This window comes from Mesoplodon bidens, assembly GCF_964165515.1.
Source record: "Mesoplodon bidens genome assembly, chromosome: 18".
NCBI classification, from domain to species: domain Eukaryota; kingdom Metazoa; phylum Chordata; class Mammalia; order Artiodactyla; family Ziphiidae; genus Mesoplodon; species Mesoplodon bidens.
This window is the reverse complement of record NC_138175.1, coordinates 36,949,317-36,966,088: the sequence shown is the minus strand read 5'-3', so window position 1 is coordinate 36,966,088 and position 16,772 is coordinate 36,949,317. Positions and strand designations below refer to the sequence as shown.

Sequence of the window (16,772 nt, the reverse complement as noted above, 5' to 3'; positions counted from 1 at the left end):
GGACAACAAAACCAATGTAATCAATAAAATAATAATATAAATCTTATTACTAGTCTGTCATGTTATTTCCATGAATAAGTTATAAATGAACAGAATCTATACATCTTACTGTGCGCCATTCTCCTAGAAAAGACTCACATGCTTCCCACTGCCCCCTCCCAAAATCCCATCTTACTGATCTTTTCTAGTGCCCCCACATAAGCCAGTGGTAGTAATGCCTCTGAGTGTTTTCAGTTGAGTGGTTGTTCTACTCTTATAAGCAAAATTAAAACCTGATGTTTAATGGTTCCACGATTTAACTATAACCATGTTCAGAGATTTCAGTTGCAAAAGGTTGACTAGCCTTAAATGATAAAAGATGTGAAAAGATGACATTAATAAGTATGGTACATATACAAAATAAGGGTATACTAAGCAGTTAAAACAAAATATAAGGGCATGTTCTGTGTACTAATATATGATTAAGTGGGAAAAAGTGCTGATAGTATGCTACCTTTTGTCTAAAATACGAGAAAGTAAGATTATAGATTCTTGTTTGCTTTTATAGGCAAAAGGAAACTCTGGAAAGGGGCATAAGTAATCATAGTAATTGCCTGGTTGGTAGGTGGTGGGGTGGATGCATGGGCCACAGGTAGGAGAGAAACTTCACTGAAAACTTTTTCATAATTTAAAATTTTTTGAACCCTATGAATTAATTGTCTATTAAAATTAACTTGAAAAAAGAACAAGGGGAAGGAAAACCACTAGGGTACATTCACATTTACATTTCTCTGTATACCCTTTGAAAGTTGTACTATACTGTTTTATTTATAGCTCCCAACTGAAAATCTCCTAGCCTTGTTACTTTGACCTGATTTGGGTAATTTGAAGACTAGAATCTAGACAGATGTACATGCAGTGTTTTAATTACCATAGTTTTAAATTTTGAGCAAGATGGGTTGCAATATTAATACAGGTAGTGCCCAGCTCACCAGCAAGTTACGCTGTAAAAATTTCTCTTCCACTGTTCACTTAAAAATGATTAAGATAGTAAGTTTTATGTCATGTGGTTTTTTATTTCAATTTTAAAAACTGTTAAAAAACCCAATCTGACTTTATTCATTTATAGAAATGAAAGTTTTAAATCAGAATATTTTCAACTACACGTTGTTGGTTCTGAATCATGTAGTTAAAATGACTTGTACAACCCTTAATAGCTTATAAAAATATGTATACATTTAGTTATGATTCTTTCCCTTTGTTAAAAATATCTTGTTTATATTTGCAAATATTTGTCCTTTATGCTCAAGGGAAGATTTGTATATTGCTAATAAAAATGTAACAATACTTTAAAAAAATATTTTTCTTCCAGACCACTGAATGAGTGCCAACTGCCTTTTTTTGGTATAATGTGCTGTGTACGTGCTAAGTGAGAAAAGAGCATGAGGCATCCGTCAAGGGTGCACTCTGTAATTATACAGACCACTCATAAGCATGAAAAAAGCCCTGGCAGAGAGATGGCAAGTGACTCATGCAGACAGCACCTGCTCTTGCTGAAGGAGACAGAGACGTCTTGGCATCCTGATATTTGGGGGACTTTATGGAGGAGACTAGGTTGAAAGAGTGGGCCAGGAACTGGATAAGCAGAAAGAAACAGAAGGAACAGTCCAAGTGTAGGACAGAGGACAGAAACTTGAGATGGACATGATGAACTGCTTTTTTTTTTTTTTTAGTGGAGTGTTCTAAGACAAACAGGGAACTGCAGGTAGAAGTGAAGTTGTAAAGGTCCTCAGGAAGTTGGGGCTTTATTTGGGAAACACTGGTTTTGGAGTATAAAAGTGATGTCCTAAACAGGACAGAAATATGCCTGTTACTCACCTGCCCACCGTTCCTCCCACTTCTTCATTCATTCAACAAATATTTTTTCACCACCTCCTTTGTGAAAAATCACTGATACAAGAAAATTTCCCTAACCATAAAGTACAGAAGATGAGCAAAGGCAAGTGTGAAGCAGAAAGTCCAGAAAGCCTGTAACAGTGATCCAGGATTGTAGTCATGTTACTGGATTGATAAAAGGGCTAATGTTTTTTAAACACTTAAGAGTATTTGCCAGATATTTTATCATTACTCTAAATGGAGTATAACCGTTAAAAATTGTGAAACACTATATTGTACACCTGTAATTTATATAATATTATACATCAACTATACTTCAATAAAAAGCATGTATATTACATTGAAAAAAAAGAGTATATGCCAGACACTGTTAAATGCTTATATATCTTATGTATTATCCTCATAACCCTATAAAGTAGATACTTTTATTATCCCAATTTACCAATGAAGAAACTGAGGCTTAGAGAGGTTAATTAATATAGTCACACAACAAAGAATAGTATAAATATCATTTGTTTAGCAGATCAAAGTTTGTAAATATTTTTATAGGCCCTCTTTTGTTTGATCCTCTGCCTATGTGTTAGGCCTCCTAAATAGCATTATTCTCATTTTATAGATAAGCACAGAAGAACATAGAGAAACTTGCCTAGGCAGTCATTCATCAGACAGTAGCACATAGTGTGTGCCAGTCATTCTTCTAGGCAATAGACAAGATAGAGCAAGTGCTTGTCCTCAGGGAATTGTTTTCTGGTGGGGATGAATAACAGTGAATATATAAGTAAATAATACCAAATAATTTCTGGAGATGACAAGTACTGTGAAGTAGACAAAATAAGGTAAAGTAATGGAGGGGGGCTGGCCACGGTAGAAAATGAAGGCCTTTCTAAGGAAGTGATGATGGTTGAGACCTGTATAACAAGAGGGCCTCATGCAACAATCTGAAGGGAAAACATTCCAAGCAAGAGTGCAGTAAGTACAGAGGCCCTGAGATAGGAACACAGTTGTCATTTTCAGTGGAGAGAACCCAGTGTGGCTAAAACATGGTGAAGGAGAGGAGGGAGAATGAGAAAAAGAAGAGGTAGGCTGGAGCTTGATTATGTAGGGACTTGCAGGCTGTGGTAAACAGTTTGGTTCTTATTCTGTGGGCAATAGGAAGACAGTGGAGAGTTTTAAACAGGGTGTTTGTGTGTATGCATGTTGGGGGGGGGGTGACATGGTCTGATTTACACTTTTTTAAAAAACCATCTTTGTTGCTGTATGCAGGATAGACTGTGTGAATGGTGAGGTAAGACTGAGGTAGGTAGAACAGTTAGTTGACCAAGTGAAAGATCATGGTGACTTTGAGTAGGGTGGTAGTAGCAGTGGAGTTGGAGAAAAGTGGTGTGTTTGAGATGTGCTTTGGAGGTAGAGCCAGTAGGACTTATTGGTGAGTTAGCAGTGCATTAGAGAGGCAGACAGTACACTGTAATGTTTAAGAGATAGATGAGATTGCCCAGATTTGGATCCCTACTTTGCCACTACTAGCTATATGATGTTTAGATAAGTTTTTTAACCACTCTGCACCTCAGTTTTCTCCTTAGTAAATGAGGATAATTGTAGTAACCTACCTAATAGGGGTGTTTTGATCAGTAAATAATATGGCTACACAGTGTTCAATAAGTGTTGTCTTTTTGTTTGTTTTAGCTGTTACTGGTTATGAGGTTTGAAGGAGAAAGAGGAATCAAGGATAACTTACACACTTTTGGCAGATCAAATGAGTGCACAGTATGGCGTCTTAAAGAGATAAGAAATAGTGGTGTTGGGAAAGCTGGACAGCCTCATGTAAATCAATGAAATTAGAACACTCCCTCACACCAAATACAAAAAATAAACTCAAAATGTTTTAAAGACGTAAATATAAAACATTACACCATAAAACTCCTAGAAGAGAACATAGGCAAAACATTCTCTGACATAAATCATAGCAATATTTTCTTAAATCAGTCTCACAAAACAAAAGAAATAAAAGCAAAAATAAACAAATGGGACCTAATCAAACTTGAAAGCTTTTACACAGCAAAGGAAAGCACAAACAAAACAAAAAGACAACCTATGGAATGCAAGAAAATATTTGCAAACAATGCAACCAACAAGGGGCTAATTTCCAAAATATACAAACAGCTGATACAACTCAATAACAAAAAAATACAAACAGCCCAACCAAAAAATGGGCAAAAGACTAAATAGACATTTCTCCAAAGGAGATATACAGGTGGCCAACAGGCACATGAAAATATGCTCAACTTTGCTAATTATTAGAGAATAACCATCATCTAAAAGTCTACAAATAATAAATGCTGGAGAGGGTGTGGAGAAAAGGGAACCCTCCTACGCTCTTGGTGGGAATGTAAACTGATACAGCCACTATGGAGAACACTATGGAGGTTCATTAAAACACTAAAAATAGAGTTACCATATGATCCAGCCAGTCCCACTCCTGGGTATATATTTTGGAAAAGAAGAATTCTAATTAGAAAAGATGCATGTGCCCCAGTGTTCACTGCAGCACTATTTACAGTAGCCAAGACATGGATGCAACCTAAATGTCCATTGACAGATAAATGGATAAAGAAGATGTGGTACATATATACAATGGAATATTACTCAGCCATAAAAAGATTGAAATATTGCAATTTGCAGCAACATGGATAGACCTGGAGAATATCATACTAAGTGACATATGTCAGAGAAAGAGAAATATTATATGATATCACTTATATGTGGAATCTAAAAAATTATACAAATGACTCTATATACAAAACAGAAGTAGACTCACAGACAGAAAACAAACTTACGGTTACCAAAGGGGGAAGAGGGAGTGGAGCGATAAATTAGGAGTACGGGATTAACAGATACAAACTACTATACATAAAATAGATAAGCAAAAAGATTTACTGTATAGCACAGGGAACTATATTCAATATCTTGTAAAGACCTATAATGGAAAATAATCAAAATATATATATATATATGTATAACCGAATCACTTTGTGGTACACCTAAAACTAACACAATATCGTAAATCAACTATACTTCAATTAAAAAATAAAATTTAGGACTTCCCTGGTGGTGCAGTGGTTGAGAGTCCGCCTGCCGATGCAGGGGACACAGGTTTGTGCCTCAGTCCGGGAGGATCCCACATGCCGTGGAGCAGCTGGGCCTGTGAGCCATGGCCGCTGAGCCTGCGCGTCCAGAGCCTGTGCTCTGCAACGGGAGAGGCCACAACAGTGACAGGCCGGCGTACCGCAAAAAAAAAAGAAAGAAAATTTTAAAAAGAGAGATAAGACATACTTTAAGGGTTAGTGAATTTAAGGATGGAAATCAGTAGTTCAGTTTTGTCCATGATAAGTTTAAGGCTCCTATTAGATAACCAGGATCATGGGAGAGGAAGTGACAAGAATGGAACTTGTTTTGTGGGTATTTCACTTCTAAAACTTGCCCTCTTTCCACTCTGAGAGGCAGAGTAAGTGAGTGATTATGAGCACAGACTCTGCAGTCACACTGCCTGGATCTGAATTCTAGCTCTGCTATTTACTAGCTTTATGACCTTGGGTTAGTTACTTAAACTTTCTGTGCCTCATTTTTGTTACCTGTAAAATGGGGATGATGGTTTGTTAAAGCACTTAGATCAGTGCCTCCTCACACACAGAATGTACGATGTTCTGTAAAGTGATTGTTGCTATTGTTACTTTTCAATCCTGAATGTTGCTATAGAAATGAAATGAGAAGAAGATTCAAGCAGCGTATTTTATGAAGAAGGATTAACAGGATTTTGGTGACAAATTGGATATTGAGGGTAAAAGAGAGGAGTCAAAGATGGTTCAGAGGTTCTGAGCTAGAGTGAGTCTATTTGAGGTAGAGGTAAGGTTGATAAGGAGTTGAGTTTTAGACCTATTAACTTTGAAAATAGCCAAAAGAAAATGTCCAGAAAGCAGTTAAAAATGTGGGAACTAGATAGAACTCAAGAGAAAGTTCAAGACTAGAAATATAGATATGGAATCACCTGCTTAGAAGTGATAATGAAAGATACCAGAGTGTATGAGTTTGGTGAGAGAGAAAGAGAAAGAAGTGGGATGAATAGAAGAACAAGGACTTAAAGGGTAAGGATTTCCATCTCAAAGGCAAAGCAGGATAGATGACAGAGTACAGAGCTAACAGAGACAAGGAAGGTAAGGAAATAGTGGTAGTCTATGTTTGGGAAATAAAGGGAGAGAAAACTGGGAAGGTGGTAAGTCATCTGAGGATTTCTTTGAAAAGATGTTTGGAATTATTTGGAGAAGAACTAGTCATAAAAATGGGACAGTGCATGGTCCTAATGTCTTAGAATGGTGGAAGCCATTCTAGTGCAACATAGATGTTACAGCAAATCTCAACAAGGAAGAGAAAGCAGCTGCCCTAGGATAGGTGTGAAAACTGTAAGTACAGCTGCAGGAAATATTAGTGCCCTTCATTGTTACTGTGTTTCAAATACTGTACTTGGCACTTTGTTCTCTCTGAATCCTCAGGATTCTCTGAAATATTGGAAACCACCTAAATGTTATAAAATTAACATGGCTTGAATAAATTATGGCACATCCATATAATGTAATGTCTTTCAGCCATTTTTTTTAAACTAGGTAGATCTGTACTGGCAACGGAAGATATCAGTGGGATACTTTTCTGTGATAATAAACACGTTTGAAAACTTATCTATCTATTGCAATAGACTAAACTCAAGGATGGGCACTGGGTTGTATTCATCTTGTAATATCAGGGTCTAGCGTGGATTCTTGTATGTCTTAACTATTGGTCAAATGAATAAGTGCATACATGCTTATAAAATGGAGAGCATTAGTACCACACTGGGCTTGAGTATGTGTGTGTGTGTGTGTGTGTGTGTGTGTGCGCGCGCGCGCGGGTGTGTGTGTACTTTGTGAACCTAAAAGCAGAAAATATTGTAATATTATTAAGGAAAATACCATTCAGAAATAGAAGGTATTCATTATTATTAGGCAGTTTTCAGAGAGACTTCATTGGTTTAGACAGTAATTTTGGTGATTTGAAGAAAATTATGAAAATAGAGAAAAGATAGTTCCAACTTTGTCTGTGAAAGGAAGAAAATTGTTGGGGTGGGACTGGCCACGCACAATTCTTTCTGTGGGTGGAAATGGGGTGAAGCGTCCCGCTTGGGCTGGGGTTAAAGGCCTGAGCTCATTATGGTAGATAGTTTGTGAACTGGAACTTTCCTAAATGCTGACTTTTCAAATGAAAGAGTTCTTCAACCATCGAATAGTCTCCTAATCAGATGCTCACTATGATTCAACATGTGTAGTGGGCATTTTAGATCTGAGCGCCCTGTCATACAAATAGAAACAACATTGTCTTAAACAGGACTGTGATTCAAAAAGAAGAAACCAGTTTACCAATTAGGATCTGTAAGCTGCCTTATTTATTGTTAGTGGAATAACATCTGCATTCTAATGTATGTATTCACTTGCTTTTTAGTTAAAAACTCTAATTGCCCTGAAGATTATAGATAATGGCCCACTCTAGGGTTACTTCTTTTGATGAATGGGAGATTTCATCCAAGAAAAATAAAGCTTAATGTTTTCATTTGTTAGAAATCTTGACAAGATTCTGAATAATTACTTTTTCTCATCCTTTTGAGTAACATCAACTTTTAAAGTCTTTATCAAATAAAAATAGAATTTATAGCATTTTTAATGTCTGTTTATTTCTGTGAGGTTGTTCCATCATATTTTTCCTTATATATTCATTTAAATCACATTGAAGACTGCCTGAAATGGCATTTTCATGATAATTCTGGGAACCATCCTTTGTATGTTATTTACTGCTGATATATGTATTCTGGTATTTCTTGCCTTCTATCATACATAAATTCTACTGACATATTGAATACCATAGAGAGGAACTGACTGATAGTAAATCAAATGTTTTACAGCATACTATTGGGAATGTTGGATTCATTACTATGAAGAAATTATATTTGATCACAATTTTCAGAGCTTCCTAATACTGTAATTTATTGGTGCTTCTTAATGTTCTGTGTTAGTACTATAGAAGCTCAAAATTGGATTCATTTTAGCTATGCACAATATATGCTATAGTGAATCTTTTCCACACACACAAAAAGTAGCAAATATCCAACACTATGTTTGATTAGAACTATTAAGCCCAACAGCTTGTATTTAACTAACATGGTGGTAATTATATAGTCAACTGGGTAGTTCATTCTCTACCATAGAAGCTATATATTAGAATAAAGCTATTTTGATGTATCAGGTGCCAAAGGAAAACTGGCTAACAAGAAAGGGAATAACTTTATGTGGTGAAGATGTCAAATGAACAGTTTTAACTCACAGTCATTTTTTTAGAGAATACGTAAGTTAGGTTTTTATTTTTAGTTCCCACTCTTCCCTTCATAGTTAAATGATGGAAAATGACTCTCGGTCCCCAAACTACTCTTATGCATCGTTCAAAATAGCCCTGACAGGCTAGCCCCTCCAGTAGTGGTGAGATTTATGGCTTTCCATTCCTTGGTGTTCCATTACTCTGTCTACACCATCAAATTGATTAGTAGGCAGTGGAGAGCAGGGAAAGAGAGGCAACGGCTTAGAGCCAGCTGGTGTCCATCATCTTAATGAACTGCTTAGAGATGGTTAATATTGTCCTTGATTCTCATTATAGTTGATGATGACCAGATCTTTTAAAATGTTTCCCCCCTCCCTTATTCTGTATTACAGGGCCCACTGGAAAATGATTTGGTTGTTTATGTAGCGCTCGTAGCAGAAAGCCAACGGTATGAAATCCAGATGGGTGGCGTGTTCTTTTGAGGGGGAGGGAAGGGGATTGATTGCTTTAGGCTTATAATATCGAGTGTGGTGGTAGAAATTAACTTCATAGACCCCTTCACAGGGTTTCAAGGATGTCACTAATGTCACTTTAAGTGTCAGAATAACATCCTTTTCATGTTTAAAAATAATTTTGTTTTAGTTGGTGTTAATATTAATTAAAGTCTATGACCAGTGCCAGTGTTGCCTGGTGTGTAGTTTTGAGAAATTAATGCAAACAGATTATGGGGATCCCCCAAGTTAGTGCTTACCTCTCTGCCAGCCCCCAAAGCTCACAGCTGATGCTTTGTTAAGAACCCAAGAGGGCTCTGGATTCCAGTGCAGATGACATATTGCTGACATTAACAAATGAATAATGTGCTCCAAACTAGCATAGTCTTTCCCCTTTTCTCCTCCTCCTTCACCATTGTCCATATAAATGCATTACTGAAAAATGTCTCTTTTTTTCCCTGTGTTTTTTAGCCTTCAAGTTTTCCTCAACACATATGGTATTCAGACTCAAACTCCTCAACAGGTAGAACCCATTCAGATCTGGGCCCAGCAGGAGCTTGTGAAAGTAAGTGATTCTGCTTCTTTACCGTCTCCTTTGCGTAGGTACTAGAGCATGATGATTAGACTTAGTTTATAGTCAAGAAGCATATTTAAAAATCCAATTCTGAGATAGGGTTATTGATCCAAAGTCTTTCTGATTAAGCTGAGAGAGCCACTTTATCAGACACTGTTACTGAAACACAACTGCATTGTGTGTGTGCATTATATTCATAGGTCTTGTTGATTTCTGCTCCTTGCGAAAGTCTATTACAAACCTGGACTGACCACTTAAATAACAAATCAGCCTTAATTTTAGTAGTGGTGTATAAAATTAACCTTTACATTTGATTTATTTTCCCTTTTATTAACTATTAAAGAAATCTTCTCACCTAAATATTATTGGTAATAACTACTTCCCTTTTTCTCTTGCCTTACTATTTGGAGTCTGAAGTAATTCCTACCCTCTTTGGTTTGCTGGGTCTCAAAATGATTATAAAGTGACATCTGAATTTATCTTTGATGCAGTTACATACATATTGGATTGGATTAAAAGATGACTTCTGAGGCCTTTTGTATGCACTGCCCTGCAGCATATGCCTGAGTTTAGGAATATTACTGCTCATTAGGGATGGGAAATTGTTGATCTCCACTAATTATTTTTAAGCCACTGTTTTTATTTGGTAATCATTAAAAACAGTACAGGAACGGGACTTCCCTGGTGGTCCAGTGGTTGGGACTCTGCACTTCCAATGCAGGGGGCGCAGGTTTGATCCCTGGTCCGGGAACTAAGATCCCGTATGCCGCCTGGCCAAAAAAAAAAAACAAAACAAAAAACAGTACAGGAACAAAGTCCGCAGGGTTTGGTGGAAATGTTTAGAATAGTCTCTCTCAAGTGATCAAGATTAAGTCAGTTAAGTTGGTAAAAATGTTTTTGATTAAAACCTTGATGTTACAACAAAGAATAAAAGCTCAGAGAAGTGAGGTGCACATTGCAGTGAAAATGCAAGGCCCCAGAGTTGTTGCTAATCAGACTGGACTTCATGCATTGGCAACAAAACCAGAACCTGGGTGTTAGGTCACCCAGAGCACCAGCTCTTCAAAAGTCCTTAACAAATTAGAGCTCTTTTCTCCCCCTCGACTAAAGAGACATGGCTAAAAATGCAAGGAACCCTGGAGTAGGTAACACTTTAAAATCACATTAAGAAGTAAACGATGGAAAGCTAGGTTTCATTGTAGAAGAGGCTAAATGAGGCCAAGAGGGAAGTAAGGATCCACAAGGCAAGGAGAGGAGGCTATATGGAAGGGCAGAAAATCTAAGGTTGTAACACTGTGCACTTAACGTTCAGGTGCAGGCTGTATTTGCTGATACACTTTTATGGTCTCTCACTGAAAGCTCCAGAGAATGGTGACAACTGTTATTATTCTTTGATAAATATGCTCTCAAAACAAATTAACCTGAATCTGTTTCTTCAGGCCTAATGTATATTAGCACCTCTTTCTGGTAGCATCTGTACTCTACCAGACAACATGCAATCAAGATTTAAGAGACCAACGTGGCTCCAAATAACTTGAATGTGGCATTTTATTCATTCATTTATCAGTAACACCTGTTCTGTGCAGAGTACTGCGTGGGGCACACAGATAAAATGACTCTGTCCCTGTTCTCAGTCGCTGACCTCTGGGTCTGTTGGGATGACAGAAAAAATAGTTAATGACAATCCACTTTGATCGGTGCTATGATAGATGTTAGTACAAGGTGCTGAGGAGTCACAGAGGTGATAGGAAGCATTCTGTTACAAAGTGAAGACTTATAACAGGTCCTTATTTTATACTTTGTTGTTTTAAAGATGGCATTAACGCATGATTTACAATTTGGGTGTGTGTTGTGGCTAAAAAGACAGATTTGTGACCAGGAGCCCAGCTTCTCTGTGCACGTGTCAGGATGGAAAATTCTCTGTGGCTACAGCCTCTGTGTTTCAAGCTAGCTGCATTTTGGGATTCACCCTTAAGATATACTGCCGACTACATTGCTTCTTATAGTCTACCTTTTAAAAGTGAAAATGTTCCCTCAAATCTTAGTTAATACACATATTCTTATGCCAATGGCTGCTTATTCTCTTCTGAGAAGTTGCACCCTCCTTCAGCCCACTGAAGAGGGTGTGAGGGCAGACAGCTGAGGGTAAGGCTTTCACTGTGTGTGGTTAATGTTTCATAATGTGGTAACTGTGGTTTGATTTGCCTCATGGGAGATCTGACTACAGTGCAGATCTAGAATGAAGTATTTCTGTACTTCCAGGAGGTTTGGTCCCTGCTATTTGTTTCAGTGCATTAAATGGTGTGAATGTGTACAATGTAGGGATGGTATTATCTGTACCCTAGAATTCAGGGAGCATTCTGCATCTGATTACTTAATTGTCATAGACCTTCTCTACCATGGTTCAGAAAGTTAAGGAAAATGCTTTTACTGTAATAGAGTAGTATTTAAAGATTTCCTTTAAATCTACCTAGATCAGTACATTTTAACTTGTGCATGGTTGATTAATATAATCATTTGCCTAAAAGAAGAAATCTGAAGTAGTTTAGACATAAATATTAATTTAAGGGAAAGTGGTCTCCATCTAGTGCTGTGCACTGTAGTTTCAGTGTAGCTATACAATGCTATGTAATGCTTACAGAGTACTTTTTCTAGCCAGTGGACTTTGTCTAAAACCACTGCTGTTCCAGAATTAATATGCATGCACATGTGGCTCAGGAGGACATTCACTTGCTCCCTCATTCATCCATCAAGTATTTCCTGAGCACCAGCTGTATGCCAGGCACAGTGCCAACTCAGGGGGCGCTATTTTCTAGGAACATTCAATGCAGAAGGAGAAGGAGACAGAGCTAACTCTGACACACATGTGTGCACCATGGCAGAATGAACACAGAGCTCTGGTGATGACATTAATTTTGTATACGTTGAGGCTGATATTTGAAATCAGTTCAAATGATAATCAGTAGATTGTGTAGAGACAGTTGGTTTGATTTTCCATTAGGTTAGATTTCTACCTCTCATCAGATACAAAAATAAATTCCAGACAGGTTAAAGATTTAAATATCTTTTGAATGATTTAGATATAAAATCACTAAAAAAAACCCCAGGAGAACAGTTTACAACTCTTGTGAGGAGAAGTCCATTCGTAGAGTAACACTAGTGGCAAAAAGAGATTAAGAAAGTGATTGACATGGGCTTCCCTTCCCTGGTGGCGCAGTGGTTGAGAGTCCGCCTGCCGATGCAGGGGACATGGGTTTGTGCCCCGGTCCGGGAAGATCCCACATGCCGCGGAGCGGCTAGGCTCGTGAGCCATGGCCGCTGAGCCTGTGCGTCCGGAGCCTGTGCTCCGCAACAGGAGAGGCCACAACAGTGAGAGGCCCGCGTACCACAAAAAAAAAAAAAAGAAAATGATTGACAGATTTAACTAAATATAATTGAAGGTAGCATAAACAACCTGGCACATCAAAGGTGCTTGTGAAATTTCCTAGTAGAAAAATGTTTAGATTGAAATACCAAATGCTGAAGTGATGTTTGAACTGCTATGCAGTCATCCTCACATTTCGTAACAACATTGAAGATGAGCAAATTGAGTAAAATATTTGATAAAACGGCAATATTCTTAACATACCAAGATCTTTTACAAATGAAAAAGAATGACAAATGCCCAGTAGACAGGGGAAAAAAGGAAAAAGTGCATAGAACATACAAATAGCTATTAAATATATGGGAAAGTGGTCCACCACAAAATATTTGAATACAGTTGTTTAAAACTAAAATGAAATGTCATTGTGACTCAAGAGAGTGACAAAAATGGCCTATGCACATTTAATGTCGAAGTAATTGGTCCATTATTTCTGGAGGGTGACCAACCTGGCAGTATGTTTGAAAGAGAATGTATATTCTCTTTGATCCATCAAGTCTAAGAAATTATCCTGCAGAAGTAATAGTATACTGTCCAAAGCTGGTTACAGAATTAGTTTTGAAATAACAAAAAATTGGGAGCTGCCTTCATCAGGGGATCCATGTTAAATAGGGTAAGGAGACTTCTTGATTGGATTAAGAGCTTGGCTCTAGCACTGATTAACCCCTAGTTCATTCCAAGTTTATCTGTTTTTACTTTGTAGAAAAACAATATTAAATTTTAAAAAATGGAACACCAGATTATATAGTATATGAACCCATTTATGTAAATATATATACATATATTTGTGTATGTGATATGGGTATTTATCTATGCACTGTTAAAAATCTATAACCCTGTCTTATGCTTCTGGTGTTTCTTAGGGATCACACAATAAATTACACTCCTTTTAACACATACCAAAGTGAAATAGTTGTTGCCTAAGGGGTTACGAGAGTAACAGGACCATTCACTTGTAGCATATGTATTAAATTTTTCATAAAATTCATATAATTGGAAAAATCAGTAAAGACATTTCCATGTTGGTGGGAAATACTTGAAGGTGGGAATCTGGTAGAAGTTACGTGGCCCTGTTTTTTAAAACTTTAAAGAGCCAAAATTTTTATCACAGAGGAAGCATCTGTTTCTGTGTGCTTGTATGAATCAGATCGAACCATGCAAGATATAAATTCATGACATGACAGTGTAAGAACAATGTCAAATTTTAGAATGTTGCTAAATGGATCTGTAAAACTTTTGCTCTCAAATCTCCCAGTGCCCCAAAATCTAAGTTGATGTCATTAGCTGGCTTGTTTTCCTACAAGTTCATTGAATAAAGTTTCCCTGGCCTCTTTTTCTCTGGAGAAATCAGAAATTAGCAAGGCATTAGTCGAGGGGGGAAAAGGGGGCAAAAAAGGAAAAGCATGAATTTTTGTCTGGCTCTGATTTACACATTTGTGTCTTACAGGCTTATTTCCATCTGGGAATCAATGAAAAATTAGGACTCTGCGGAAGGCCAGATAGGCCCATTGGCTGCCTCGGTACATCAAAGGTACTCATGAAATTTCCTTGTAGAGCAGTGTTCAGATTGTAATACCACAGACGGGAATGATGTTTGACCTGCTATGCATCCATTCTCACATTTCATCATATACTTGGGCTAATTATCTGAATTATTATTTTCTACAAGTAAATATCAATAATCAGTTTTGGGGCTTCCCTGGTGGCACAGTGGTTGAGAGTCCGCCTGCCGATGCAGGGGACATGAGTTCGTGTCCTGGTCCGGGAAGATCCCACATGCCGCGGAGTGGCTAGGCCCGTGAGCCATGGCCGCTGAGCCTGCGCATCCGGAGCCTGTGCTCCGCAATGGCAGAGGCCACAACAGTGAGAGGCCCGCGTACCGCAAAATAAAAAAAAAATAATAATAATAATAATAATTAGTTTTGTGTGATACCACAAACTCTTCTAAAAATAGATAAGCGTCTCACTGCTCTATTGTTTCTGAGCCTTCTAAGATACCTGATTATAGTAGTATTTACTCAAACGGAGGCTTTTTCCCTTATAGTAGAGGTGGACTACTTTATTAGCATACTGAGTCAGTCAAGAAGCTGTACCTTCTTAATATTATGTAGATTTTATAAGATTATTTTGTTTGCTTATTCAGAATTAAACATCAGTTTTAATTTTTATTAGGACTTATAGTACTGTACGTTTGCCTTTGGTCTGTTTTATTTATTTTTTTATTATTTTTTAAATTTATCCCTTACAGATTTATCGCATTCTAGGAAAGACTGTGGTTTGTTACCCTATCATCTTTGACCTAAGTGATTTCTACATGTCTCAAGATGTTTTACTGCTGATAGATGACATAAAGGTAGCTTCAGAACACCTTTTAATTGAAATGGGATGACTTTGCTTCTAGTGATTTCTATCATATGTTGTTAAGTGCTCCTGGGTCTATGATACTGGGTTAATACAGTATCAAATATGAAAGTAAAACAACATCTGCATAGCTTTGGGGAGTTAAATTACTTGCAGCATTAGAATAATAGATGTATTCTGTTTTATATAAAGTTGTATGACTTGTCTACCTTCTACAAATGGAATGAAAGGATATATACTGTAGTTGTAAACGCAGAGGGGGAACTGTTTTGGAAACCATGTTCATACGACAGTAAGTTTATCCCTTTTTGAACAAAAGTTGAGTTACCAAAATGATTTTATTTATGAAGAATTTCAAGTAAAACCTCACCTAACTCATTATACCCACTCAGTTAAAATCTCCTCCACTCCCTTTTTCATTTGCAGAGTAGAAAAGCTTAGGGTCATGGCCCAGAGCATGAAGTCTGGAGCCAGATTTCATTTGTTAAAATCTTGACTCTACTGTTTACCAGCTCTGTGATCTTGGGCAACTTAGTTAACTTCTCTGTGTCCCTGTTTTCTCATCTGTATAACTGAATAGGGCTGCCCTGAGGATTAGGAGTTCATATATGCAAAGCCCTCAGCATAGTGCCTGGCACGTAGTGAAGTGTTATGTATGTCTGTGATGGGATGATGATGATGATGATGATGATGATGATGATGATGATAATGATAATAGAAATTGAGTCAAGTAAGGAACTCTTCATGTTTCCAATGGTCTGTATAGATTCACCCCAATCTCTTCTACCAGCTGTAATATAAATCTACAGTAACGTGGAGTGAGAATTAATCTTCTGGGTTGATTTTCCTTTCCTGGGACCATTCTCGAACTGTATTTATTAGGCCTCAAAAAAAGGGGGGGGTGCAGCCTTAAAACATGTGTGATTTGACTATTTTTAAGAACGAAATTTAAAATCAAAATGGTTTCTAGCTTAACTTGTATGTATTAGAACATTTCTACCCCTAAGTAGTCTATCTTATCCAGGGTTTGATTGTGAATTATCTTGATATAGAAGAGTTTTGTTGGTTCTTTGCCACTAATGGTTAAGCATCCTGATCAGCTCAGATACTGTGCCATTACATCCTGCCTCATTCTTATGTTTTAATAGAATGCACTACAGTTTATTAAGCAATACTGGAAAATGCATGGACATCCACTTTTCCTTGTTCTCATCCGGGAAGACAATATAAGGTAGGTGGATGAAAGAGTTGAGGTGCATGCATCTCATCACCATTAACACTGTGAATCCTTTGGAAGCAGGGCCTCCTTGTATTTTTATATCCATCTCAGCGTGTGACAGAGTGTTTTGCGTATGTAAAGGGTACTTAGTACTAGATTATTAATTTCTCATTCTGTTGCTCATATGCACATTTTGTTTATCTGTTTATATTTTTCAGAGGTAGCCGATTCAATCCCATATTAGATATGCTGGCAGCTTTTAAGAACGGAGTGGTTGGAGGAGTCAAAGTTCATGTTGATCGTCTACAGGTAGTCTTCTGAATTTCAGTGTTTCTGTTTCCAGCACAATTAATCCACAGATACAGCTATGTTTCTTAATTATATTCTGTGGAAGGTTTTTGTCTGAAGGTTTTTTCTGTTTGTTTGTTTGTTTGTTTGCGG

General features: G+C 37.4%; 1 protein-coding gene across 6 annotated transcripts in view; it reads left to right on the top strand.

The window, feature by feature from the left end:
• PHKB (phosphorylase kinase regulatory subunit beta) overlaps nucleotides 1-16,772 on the top strand; it is a 202,666-nt gene that overhangs the window by 144,015 nt on the left and 41,879 nt on the right. For all 6 annotated transcript variants that reach the window (XM_081215337.1, XM_081215338.1, XM_081215333.1 and 3 more), the window contains 6 exons: nucleotides 8,658-8,713; nucleotides 9,228-9,321; nucleotides 14,199-14,282; nucleotides 15,000-15,104; nucleotides 16,261-16,343; nucleotides 16,550-16,640. In XM_081215337.1, coding sequence (XP_081071463.1) covers nucleotides 8,658-8,713; nucleotides 9,228-9,321; nucleotides 14,199-14,282; nucleotides 15,000-15,104; nucleotides 16,261-16,343; nucleotides 16,550-16,640 — 513 coding nt within the window. The remainder of the gene's footprint in view (nucleotides 1-8,657; nucleotides 8,714-9,227; nucleotides 9,322-14,198; nucleotides 14,283-14,999; nucleotides 15,105-16,260; nucleotides 16,344-16,549; nucleotides 16,641-16,772) is intronic.